Below are 12,600 nucleotides of genomic sequence, written 5' to 3'. Positions count from 1 at the left end.
TCAGATGAAATGTTGACAAAAAAGCACTCAAACTAAAATAAAGAAATGTTTTCTTTGATTAGAAAGAAATTTAAGTATATCACATCTTTTCATCACCCACTTTTATCCGATCATAAAATGGGCCAGATGGAGGCACTCGAACGCCTCTGGAGTGGAGAAATAATGTCAACAAACATGCTAGAGGTTGAAGGTGAACTCACTTTATTATCCTCGTAGGGATATAAGATTTCCACATTTTACCCATTCTAATACACACAGATAAATGACTTGAGAAAACATAACTTTTGAATGTTTCAATCCATTTGCAATGATAACTAATAAACAATTTCTTTGACTTCGTCGTACTCCTTTGCGTATTTCCGGTACTTGGATTTCCGATAGTTCCTTTAATGCACCATGAACTTCTCGCGTTTTTGCGGTGCGTGCGCATCACATTGATCTTTCTGAACGCAGCAGCGACAACATGGCTGACGTTACAGCGGTGGACGGAGAGAAACTCAGCAAAAAGTGAGGTTATTTACATCGTTACCCGCATTCCTATCAATCCCTGGCCTTTAAGCGTTGTTGCTTTCCTCACAGTTTAAAGTATGCAATCTATATGGGAGGTTTTATTTGGCTACGCGATGTTGCTAAATGTTACATCAGGTTAGAGGATGGGACCGAAGCGAGGGACCCATATGGAGGCACATTTTAAGCCTACATATCCCAAAAGTCAGTTCGGTTGTGATCTTGGTAGTTGTAGTTTTAGACACAGTCGTCGCCGGTCTCCGTCATTTATTTTAGAAATGTTTTAAACTACAAGGTCCAGGAAGCATTTTAAGAAATGTCCTCTGCATAGTGTTAGAGCGCTCATTTGGTTTCCTTCCCTCGGTTTTACATTATATGTCAGTCAGTGCTATTTTATTTTTGCAGAGAATTAACTTTTGTCTGTGTATCACGTTTGTTTTGGCTATGTGAAGAATATTATAAGTTCATTCGGTCTACGATCCATCAGCCTTTGCAAAGTTTCTGTGTCATTTGATTTTGTTTTTTTAATTGTTGGTGTTAGTTTCTGTTTCGTTGAGCTTTTGTGAATCGTATGATTTCCGGATTTGTTGCATTTATTATTGAAGTGAGATGTTCTCGCCCACGCTCCCTGGTTTCGGTTTTCTCTCTCTCTTGTGGTTTTATGTTGTTTTCAAAGTGGTACATTATAAAGAAACAATGTCACATTAATGTTTACTCTGACACACTAGCCTGCTCGTCAAAATTAAAACTGAAACCATTTCTTCGGTTTACTTTTGTGTTTAATGTACATTGACTGTTTTGTCATCATGTAGTTTAGAGCTGCAACGATTAACTTAACTATTTTGACAAGTAGCAATTATAATTATAATTATAAAATGATTGATCTCAAGAAAAAAAGTCAGAAGTTTCTGTTTCACACCTTTTTCAATTTGAGTATTTTCAGATTTCTGCACTCCTGACATTAAAAGGAGTATCTTTGGCTTATGGTCCAAACAAGACATTTGACAACATCATCTTGGGCTTTTGGAAACACTAGTTGACATTTTATAGACCACATTAGTCAGGACATAATGGACAATAGAATTGTTGTTAGTTGCAGCCCTAATTTACACAATGTTCCTACTGTCTTAGTGCAGGCTCCTTTTTTCTTCTCTTGACAGTGTTGTGTGCCTCAAAGACAGCTGTACACTGTGCTTGTATATCTATTTTCTCAGGTCTTTCTGCTGACTGGTAGCTCAGCATGCTGTGTCTGGTCAGGGCAGCCAGGCAGCAGCTGTGCCAGGCCTTTGGGGTCAGTGGGCAGTGGTTAAAATATGCCCCTCCGAGTACAGTTGCAGTCCCAGCTCAAATTTACGGGAACCGTTGGAAAGGTGGCAAAAGGTTGGTAGCTTTTCCATTACAGTGAGAAAAACCACCAACCTTTTGTCATCAGTGCACATGTGGTCTCCCCTCCCCCTGTTTGAGTGTTGTACTTCACTGCCATAAGTAGAAAGACTTTTTATTTGTCGTTACACATCTGTGACAGAATAGAGTTACTTGAAATCATATAATTGCATGCAGTTGTTAATTTTATATGGACACTCCTCATGGCATATGTTATTAGTTAACCATAAAATTGGACTTTTGGACTTCATCTTCATCTCTGATTCTCTGTTCTTGTCAGTGAGCTGAAGAGACGAATGAAAGCTGAGAAGAAGGCAGCTGAGAAGGAAGCAAAAGTTAAGGATATGGCTGAGCAAAAGAAGGAATCTAATGACAAGGAAACAGCGAATGTCTGTGGGCTTGATGAGGAGACACTTGACCCAAATGTAAGAATATGTTTTTGCTCTATACTGTATTTATTAAAGCATTTGATGGTGTATAATTATGGTGTTCTACTTCTCTTTCATTTAGCAATACTTTAAGATCCGAACCCAAGCTATCCAAGAGCTGAAGGGCACAACGGAGGACCCGTACCCTCACAAGTACCATGTAGACCTGTCACTCACAGAGTTCATTGAGAAATACAACCATCTACAGCCAGGAGACCACCTATCAGATGTTGTTCTCAATGTGACAGGTACCAAGAATATTTTAATGTGTGCTGATTTGCATAGGTGGCTTTGCCCTTTTCCACTACATGGTACCAGATCAACTCGCCCTTTTTTTTCCATATCATGCAGAAGTTGTGGATATTACGTGGTACCATCATTGAGGTTCCATATCAGCTCAGGTGTTAAAACAGTATAGACTGCGTATTGGTTATAGTGAATCATTACTATCGCTGCATAATTTTTTATGTATCGTACCACACCATAGTCACATGCGGAGATGCAGATGTTTTAACAATGTTTTGCATCATATTGAAGATGATAGTGTTACTACAGTGACGGTACTTTTTGCTGTGGAAATTGAATGGTGTACAAGTTCCTGATGCTTTACTGAGTTCAGCCCAGGATTTCAGGGGGTTAGAAGAAGTTACAGTTTCCAGCATTTTCCCTAACTTTATGGAAGAATTATTTTCACTGGTCCTTATAGTAACGTCATTCTTTACAGTTATAATTTAAATATCTGTGTAGAAATTCGGAAAGGCTAGAGTAGATAATAAACAACAGAGTAAGTCCACTCAGGAGCAACAGCATTCTTAGATCTGTCAAAGTCTGTACCATTCACATTTATTAAATAATCACCATAATTCAGTTGTTTAGCCAACTTTAATCTCTCCACATTTATTTTGTCTTACTTTAGTTTAGGCGATGCTCAGTTTGTCTTGGAAAACCCTGTCATTGAACAGGATGTTGTGATTGTACCTCATTCTTTAACTTTTGTCTTTCTGGCAGGTCGTGTCCATGCTAAAAGGGCTTCAGGTGCTAAGCTGCTTTTCTACGACCTCCGAGGGGAAGGTGTCAAACTGCAAGTTATGGCAAATTCAAGGTACAAACTGGAAACTCCTTTTAGAGTTGTCACTGATTTCTATACTTTGTGGAGTTGCTGTAAATACAAGAGCAAAAAAAAGTTAATATAAACAGGTGACAGGGCAAATTTATTTGCAAATGTGTTCACAGACATGATTATATAGTAGTACAACGAGACAAAGTGAGTTTATCTCATGTTGCATCTAAACACGACAGACCATAATAGACAAAATAGTTTCAGCCACAGTATCTGTCTGACCTGTTCCAGCCGTATGCTCCTTTACACTCTCTCAGGTGAGCAGATCAATCAGTCTGACTCACTTCCTGTTTTTAAATCCTTTCTTTAAAACATTTTCTTTTCTCTTTGGCTTTTAGCTCAGTTTGAGATGTTGGCTTTTATTGTTTTACTTTAGTTTTTACACTTGGTTGTATGTGTCTATAACTCCTTTATGAGTTTTATTTGCCTTCATGCTTGTGTACAACACTTTGGCTAACTGTTGTTTTTTTCAGTGTTGTAAAAATAAAGTTGGACTGGATCAGAAAATAGACCATTCACTTTGCGTGGTGGATTAAAAATGATAAGCTCATGACAGATTGTGTGATTTAGAACAGTATTCTCTTTCTCCTTGTGGATACTTGAAATTTTTGGAATTGTACTTTTATCTTTGTATGGCAGAAACTATAAATCTGAGGAGGCCTTTGTCGCCATCAATAACAAGCTGCGTCGTGGAGACATTATCGGGGTTCGTGGTAACCCAGGGAAGACAAAAAAAGGGGAGTTGAGCATCATTCCCATTGAGATGACCCTCCTCTCACCTTGTTTGCACATGTTGCCCCATCTTCACTTTGGCCTGAAAGACAAGGTAACACCATGGATGCTTACACATTGTTTACTTTTATTAATGCCAGGGGTGTAGTCTGCATTTCTCACACTTTAGTGAAACCACTTCATCTCCATCAATTAGCAGCAAAATTAACCAACAGGGTGCTTTTTAGAAAGAAATCAACTGTAACATCTAAAGAATAACAATATAGAAAGTGTAATTGCTCTTTTCTCTCTCCTAGACAATGTGTAAAAATAATACAAAATTACTTGTATTCTCTCAACAAAAATACAAGTTGTCTTAGTTTAGTTATGTTTAAGGTAGTGTGTTTTATGAGAGCACATAATAGTAAAATAAAATTTCATACTTAAACATGACCATTTCTGTTTACTTGATGAAAGAAAAGGAACAAAAATAAAAAGTGCTATTTATCCTATAACTGTGTATCCATTTTTATCTGTTTTAGTATAGCTTGTATTTATTCTTATTTTAGTAGTTTTAGTATATCTTGCATTTGAATCTGCAGATTTGTACAGCACTTTGGGCACTTTGCATGGTTTTAAATGTGCTATATAAATAAACTTGACCTTGACTCTAGTGCAAAACTGCATCAAGTAAAAAGTCATTTTGTTCTTCAGCTGTATAAGGAAACACAGTACACAGAGCTGTGTATTTTGTAAATTACAGGACTGTTACATCAGTTTATTATGTACTTTTCTTTGTCAATACATGATAGCATATTTACTGCTCAAAAGGGATTGACAGTGTACCCTGGCTTAGTGACACACCTATAACAAATAGTAGCATTAATGTCATTCAGTTTTCTGCTTTACCTGCCATGATAGGTCATAATTGCAGGATCATGCAACATCATGCAACACATACCAGCTTAACTGGTGCTCTTATCAGATATGAACCATTGCTGTGTAGCTATTGTTTTCATTTCTTTTCTTTAAAGCCACACATGCATATTGTGAAATTAAAATTTTATTTCATATCAAAAAACTCAAACTTATTTCTAATGGCCCATTTTTCTCCAGGTTCCACATAGATTTTGTCACTGTTAGCTTAGCCACAATCACCCAAACTGATGATCACCAGACTTTCTACGTGCTACATCTCTTGACAGATTTTTACTCTATTTTCTTAACCACTGTGAAATCTTTCTTTCAAAGGAAACACGATTCCGTCAGCGCTATTTGGATCTGATTCTCAATGACTATGTGAGGCAGAAGTTTGTAACACGCTCCAAAATTATCACATACCTGCGCAGCTTTTTGGACCAGCTGGGATTTTTGGAGGTAGGAATAGGTGTCTTTATTTTAATGAGGTCACACAACTGATGAGATTAATTATACATCTTATGGAAAAGTGTGGTCTACACAGATTTACAGTTTGTAAATCTGTGTAGACCACACATTATATACAAAAGCACAGCTCTACAAATTTTGCATTTTATTGCTTCTTTAGATTGAGACACCGATGATGAACCTCATTCCTGGTGGAGCTGTGGCCCGTCCATTTGTTACTTACCACAACGAGCTTGACATGAACCTCTACATGAGGATCGCTCCTGAGCTCTACCACAAGGTGATTTTCATTCAAGAGTTATAGTTGTCAGTTTGCAGTCTGACCTGTGAACATTTCACTTCAACATCTTGCTTTTTTGCACAGATGCTTGTGGTCGGTGGGATAGACAGAGTGTACGAGATTGGGCGTCAGTTTAGAAATGAAGGCATCGACCTTACTCATAATCCAGAGTTCACCACCTGTGAATTCTATATGGCATATGCAGATTACCACGACTTGATGGAAATTACAGAGAAACTCCTCTCAGGTAACTTCTCATGAATGTATGTGCATTCAGTAAAATGTTTGCAATGAAATCATGACTTTAAAACTGCATGGTCACTTAGAAAAGTAGTAAAATTAAAAGTGAGTCCCAAGAAACTGTTTACTTTGACCAAACAACACCCTTCAGAACTTTTCAAAGGTTCGTCCTGCAAAGTTAATATGTTCCTGTGCTTTACTCAAGTACACATCCATCTCAGCCACTCACTTTTTTCACATTTATCCAGACAGAACTGCATACAAACACTTTTTGCACAAACTAGAGCAGTATATTAAATTAGTTTCATCAGCCACATTTTTCTTTCTGAAAATCTTGAAAAATTTGTACAATTAAAATCAAGATCTCTCTGTCCTTTTAAGGTTAGAGAAGACCTTTAATGTTTAACAGAAATACCAAAGTACCACCTGCTGTAATACATTTAGTGTGAATTGGCTATAGTAGTGCTTTATTTCAGTTTTTTTGTTTGGTTGATTTTTTTTTAACACTGCATTAATAGTTTCTTTGTTTTTATTGTCAATATTGCATATATATCACGTATACATTTAGTAAATAACAGTTATAAATGTTTTGTCTTGGAGTTCATAGGGATGGAACAGAATTGATTAAAATCATGAATTGTCCATGACACAGAGAAAAATCCAGATTGATTTTTTTTTTTTTTTTTTGGGGGGGGGGGGGGGGGGGGGGGGGTTATCACTCCGCCATAGTGCACAGACTATGAACAGAAATCCCCTGACTTTGATAAAACACAAATTACAATAATTTATACCACTATTACCAAAAGCACAACCCCCTGTGGGACAGTAATAGTTTATCATCCAGTTGCCAAATTAACGCTCTCTACCTTTTGTCAGACTCATTTGCCTTTTAATATTGTGGACTCTTATCGGGTTGGAGCAGAAGTCACTCTACTCTCCCCTCTGTCCTTAAGAGATATAAAGTCTCCAGACCAAGGTTGGCGTCAGATATTTTACCCAAACTATCCACTTCTGTCACCTTGAGGAACATGACTGCTGCTGTTTTTCATAAGAATGGCTTATTAATAACATAATGGAAAATTACCAGCAAAACCTTAAATTGCTTCTTTCCTTGATCAATGATACAGACATGTATTAATTCAGTGCCTTCCGATTTGTTCTGAACCTACTTTTCCCCTTTTTTTCCCCTTTTCTCTCTTCTAGTTTTCTTACGTCTACTTTCAGTGGTCTTATGCTTAGTTCTTTCAGGAAAGCAAGGCTCTTTCATCCATACATTCAGCTGTTGACATGAATCTGTATGACAGTGTATCTTCCTGTATGACTTCTGTGTGAGCTCATCTGTCGGTGTCACTGGATTTTTGTGGTTTACCAAAACATCAACATATTGTCTTTTATTTTATAATTTTTTTTAGAAATGTATGTTAGATAATTTAACATTTTCTTTTGCTTCTTTCTTCTCTTGTAAGTACATCAGTTTTCTCATGCTAAATGTACCTCCTCAAATCATTAAGGTCTTTTATAGCTTACTTATCATTAATACTTTCTTTTTATTAAAAAAAAAAAAGGAAAAAAAGCCAAAAAATATTTGGAGAAGTATGTTTCACCCAGATTTGATTTATTCGTTTTGTGTCCCATGTATTCTGATGTACAGTGTCATTTCAGACACAATTTGGCGCCGTCAATCCAGGTCGTTTCCACTCCAACCCCATTAAAGTAAATAGCATTAAAAAGTACCAGGTACGCCCACATCTTAAACTAAGTGTGTTCCCCTCACGCTGTTTTCACTCAATCCTGATTGACTAATTTGGTGACCAAAACAGACAATAGGGAAACAAAATTCCAATTTTTTTTTTTTTTATTTGTTTTATTTTTATTGAATTTAAGGCAGTTTATTTGATTTCTTGCTGTTTGACATGACATGGTCCAATTCTGTTTGGATCCCAGTGGTGATAGTCAGGGGCCACACTGGTCAGTCTTCATTTCCAAGGTCCAGTTAGGTAGAGGCTGGGATGATCTGGACAATCAGTCACCGTCCATCACTGGCCCCAGATCCAATCAGACAAGGATCCTACTTCTGACACAATGTTAGGCATAGAGCTGTCAGTGGGATTCTGAAATAAAGACTAAGTGAGGATTGTTTTCAGGAAGGTCAGACAGGCTCAGAGTGCAACAGTCTGTGAAGTGTGAAGATTGGACAAAGAAAATGTGTATGTGGGTACGGTGGATGAACCGGTTTCAGTATCCGTGAGATATGAACTGGCTCAAATGAATGCCATGTTAATGTCTGGGCTGTAAAGGATGTGGCCACATTCTGTGGTGAAAAAGTAACAGAGGTTTTGCTGGTAATCATTCATTACATCAGGCTATAGGTATATTTATGGTATTAAATTAAAGACTCATCAATCCTCTGTATGAGGAACCTTTACTCCAAGTTCATATTCTCAATAAACGTTCTCTGTGAAAAGAACTGTTTCAGAAAGTTAAGGCTCACAGTAATTTGGTGTTGCTAAGTTTATCAGTTCCACCAAATGTGATTTACTAAATTATTCTTTTTTTTCTTGATACATCACCAAGCTTTTTTTAATGTCCACTGGCGTATCAGTCATATTTTGTGCACATAATATTTGTTTTTTACATATATATATATATATATATATATATATATATATATATATAAAATATAAGTTGTTCCACAACAACTTTTAGAATAAGCAGTCATTTGATGTCTTACCAGTGATGCTCTAATATTAAAAGCAACTGAACGGTTGGAAAGTGACATTTGACTTGTGAAGTGAGACTTCTAGTACTTGGTCTGATTCAGACAGGTGAGTCCCACCACCAGGTGGCTCTGATGTGGTTGATGTGAGATCGACAGCAGAGCTGAACAGTATCAGGACACAGGATAAAACACCTGAAACCAGCCGTAGTGTTTTGAACAGCTCATATTCAGGGTTTTCGGAGTGTTTCTCAGTCTTAAGTGTCTTTCTAAACCTTTTATCAGAGAACCATCCTAGACCTGTAGCAATCAGTCAGATAATCTCAAGTCTTAAATTGTGCTTCAGTCTTGGACAGATTTACACTCTGCTTTGTTCCCAATCTGTAAAAACACTTCATGACTGTTTTGTGTGATACAGCCTGTTCAGATGGTAAAAGACCTTGGAGGACATTTTCTTGTGGTTGAAGCCTGTCTGTTCAAAGTGGTTTATTGCTTTAAGAGACCATAGCAGTTCTTCTAATAATATATTTATTCAAAACATAAGTTCGTCACAGCTCTATTTTTTTCAGTGTGTTCTCAGTGAAAAATGTATGATGGAATTTTAGATCCTTTTATTTTAACTCAGCGTTTATATGGTTTCAGGAATGGTGAAGCACATCACCGGAGGATACAAAGTCACATATCATCCTGATGGTCCTGAAGGACAAGCCTACGAGATCGACTTCACTCCACCCTTCAGGAGAGTGAGCATGACCCATGACCTGGAGAAGATCATGGGGGTTAAATTCCCTCCAACTGACTCCTACGACTCTGATGGTGAGAATCCTAACTGAATCTGCATGATTATACTTCCTAAAACCTCACCGTTTCCCTTTTCAAAGTAAAAATAATGCACCTTCTTACCAAAGCAGTTTAGATTTGATCATGTAATGGAAATTTAACTCTGACCTTTTCTTTTTCTTTATTTTATCTTCAGAGACACGGAAATTCTTTGATGATCTTTGTACCCAAAAAGGAGTTGAATGTCCTCCACCCAGAACCACAGCCCGACTCCTTGACAAGGTTTTCTTTTGATCACCTTCACCTTCATGTTTAAATGGTTGTAGTTATTTAATCTAAGGTCATAACTTGGTTATTTTTTCTCTCAGCTGGTTGGAGATTTCCTCGAGGTCACCTGTATCAACCCCACCTACATCTGTGACCATCCTCAAATCATGAGCCCTCTGGCAAAATGGTGAGAACAGTTTTCAGGCTTAAAATAATGATTTCCAATGTGATACCCAGGTTCATCCTGACACAGAACTCATGTGTTTCAGGCACCGATCACAGAAAGGACTCACAGAGCGTTTTGAGCTCTTTGTGATGAAGAAGGAAATCTGCAATGCATACACTGAGTTGAACGATCCGATTAGACAGAGGGAGCTTTTCGAACAACAAGCCAAGGTTTGTATGAAAGACTGAAGTGATTTAACTTGACTACTGACCTGTCCTCTGGTGTATTCTGACCCTTTTTTTGGATGATGATGTGAGTTGATATATGTAATTGAACTTCTTTCAGGCCAAAGCCGAGGGTGATGATGAAGCCATGTTCGTTGATGAGACCTTCTGCAACGCACTCGAATATGGACTCCCACCAACAGCTGGATGGGGGATGGGCATTGATCGTCTCACCATGTTCCTCACAGATTCCAATAACATCAAGGTAAAGCCATCACTGAGATCACAATGCCAATAGGCCTCTCACAGCTATTACACAACCACCTCATTACAAGTACTTGAGTGAATGACAATTATTTTCCATTATCATGCTAATCATCTCCATTTATCTGTATGAAAACAGCTGGGTGAAACCTGCAGAAACGTCATAGTTCCATTATTTCTGTCAATTTACACTATTTCAGTTGCACCCTGTAGCGACTATTTTACCCATTGTTTCCCAAATTTTCATACTTTTTTTTTTTTTTTTTTTTTATGACAAACCGTCTCGACTCGCTTTGTAAATCTATAAAGAAGTGAATTTGTGTTAAAATTTACATTCTTGATCATTGTAAGAGCTTTTTCATAATATCCCATGGCCTTTAATATAATCCTGAGGAGACAAGCAAGACATATTGCAGAGCTACAAGTCTGATAAATCACAAACGTATAGGCATCTTATGATCAAATCTATGTTATTAATGCAATCATGGCAACAAAACATTTCAGCGTTATCGATAACATAATTTTTGAGTTGTTTTTTTTTTTTTTTTAAAGCTTATTTATCCCTTCATTTATTTTATCTCACCAATACAGATTGTCAGTGTCCATCAAACAAAATACATGTGAAAACAGAACAAATTAACCTTCACATACACAAAAGCAGCATACTATACAGTGGCAAATCGACATCATAAAAGTTTCTTATATGCAGCAGCCTTTAGCACCTGTACCTGCTTTAGTTTTACTTCTACACTTCATTGGTAAAGCAAAACACAAATGCACCACATGGTGTCGGAGGTGCAAACACAAGCATTAGTTGAAAATGGCTCCTAGATCTATGCCCCTTCTGCTAGAAAATGCTGCATGATTATTACTGCCATGGATGCAAGCAGGTCTGAGGTTTACCTTTGAAAATACTTAGAAGTTACAAATGACAAAACAACAGCTTTAAGTGAAATAGTTAAAGTTGAATGTTCAGTATTCAGGAGAAAGAAAAGTAACAGGTTATGGTTCGTCTCAGAACTTCAGGTGTGGACTGAAATATTACAGGTGCGATATAACATGAAAATAAAACATGTATAGTTTCAGAAGAAAAAAAAGAAAATAGCCTCCACTGACAGTAGTGTATTTTTATTTTTTATTTCTTACAGGAGGTGCTGCTGTTCCCTGCCATGAAGCCTGATGACAATAAGACATCAGCGCCCACAGAGGGCACCTCTGTCTAAAAGGCACGACCTCTGACCTCCCCTGCTCTAAACATCTCTGCAGGAGTCTGCACAGGGACTTAACCTCACTGTGGTGATCAGTGTGTTTTATCAGCGTTGGTTTGTCAAAGGGAAATGGTCTCGTCTCGGTTATGTGGTTGAATGATAAACAATGACAAATGGGTTGTCCTTTCTTTTGTATTTCTTACACTTTATGATCATATTTGCTGCATTCTACTTGTGTGACTGTTAGGAGATATTTTAATCCGTATGTCACCCAGACTGTAAATGGTATCAGATCAGGACGTTAAGTGCATTCTGCTGTTTTGTACAAATCTCAGTAAAATATGCTTGAATAATCTTTAGCATATTCAAAGTGAGTGAGAGGATCAAATATACAGAGTATTAAGAGTACATGCACCGCAGCTCCCTCACCTCTGACCTGTCCACTAAATCCATCTGTTTTTACCAGGTATGATCATTTTCCTTGGACTCCAGAAATTCAATAATCCTCTGACCAGAAGTGTAAACCTGTCTGAATAAACTGAATATGAATCTGCATAGACTGTGAATGTGTCTATGTTGTACTTTTAGAAATAATATCTATGTTTAAAAAAGTTGCACCATCATAAAAAGGATTTCATCACAACAATAATCTCTAGTACTTGGTGAAATGTTAGAAGTGTAGGTATATGTATGGATATGTCCACAAGTGTGTATTTGGTGGTAGGAGTTGATATTTTGGGTAGATTTATTAAGGTGCATATGATAATTCTACTCTATCTTCTACAAGTAGAATCAGTTTGACTCGTTTTAAAATAACCACATGTATCAGATTTAGCTTCTGTCAAGTATTAGTTTTAAAGATTTTAGTAACTGTAAAAAGCCAAGATGCTATCATATTTATCTCTAACTGAAAAAAAGCC

At 37.2% G+C, this 12,600-nt stretch overlaps 1 protein-coding gene across 2 annotated transcripts; it reads left to right on the top strand.

Annotated features, from left to right (window-relative positions):
* The first annotated feature begins 382 nt into the window (after window positions 1–382).
* On the top strand, window positions 383–12,235 carry kars1 (lysyl-tRNA synthetase 1). 2 transcript variants are annotated; one of them, XM_030128035.1, is made up of 15 exons: window positions 442–507; window positions 1,722–1,887; window positions 2,171–2,315; window positions 2,401–2,566; window positions 3,327–3,420; window positions 4,078–4,264; window positions 5,401–5,526; window positions 5,696–5,815; window positions 5,900–6,062; window positions 9,414–9,587; window positions 9,748–9,833; window positions 9,920–10,005; window positions 10,088–10,214; window positions 10,330–10,473; window positions 11,621–12,235. In XM_030128035.1, the coding sequence occupies exons 2-15, from the start codon at window positions 1,748–1,750 to the stop codon at window positions 11,693–11,695; spliced, it is 1,833 nt and encodes a 610-aa protein (XP_029983895.1). In that variant the 5' UTR covers window positions 442–507; window positions 1,722–1,747; the 3' UTR covers window positions 11,696–12,235. The 2 variants fall into 2 exon arrangements, with proteins under 2 accessions (XP_029983903.1, XP_029983895.1); XM_030128043.1 differs by lacking the exon at window positions 1,722–1,887 and having other exon boundaries at window positions 383–507.
* The last annotated feature ends 365 nt before the right edge of the window (window positions 12,236–12,600 follow it).

The sequence above is a fragment of the Sphaeramia orbicularis genome, chromosome 3 (genome assembly GCF_902148855.1).
Source record: "Sphaeramia orbicularis chromosome 3, fSphaOr1.1, whole genome shotgun sequence".
In the NCBI taxonomy this organism is placed as follows: Eukaryota; Metazoa; Chordata; class Actinopteri; order Kurtiformes; family Apogonidae; genus Sphaeramia; species Sphaeramia orbicularis.
This window is presented reverse-complemented; position numbering and strand designations above follow the sequence as displayed.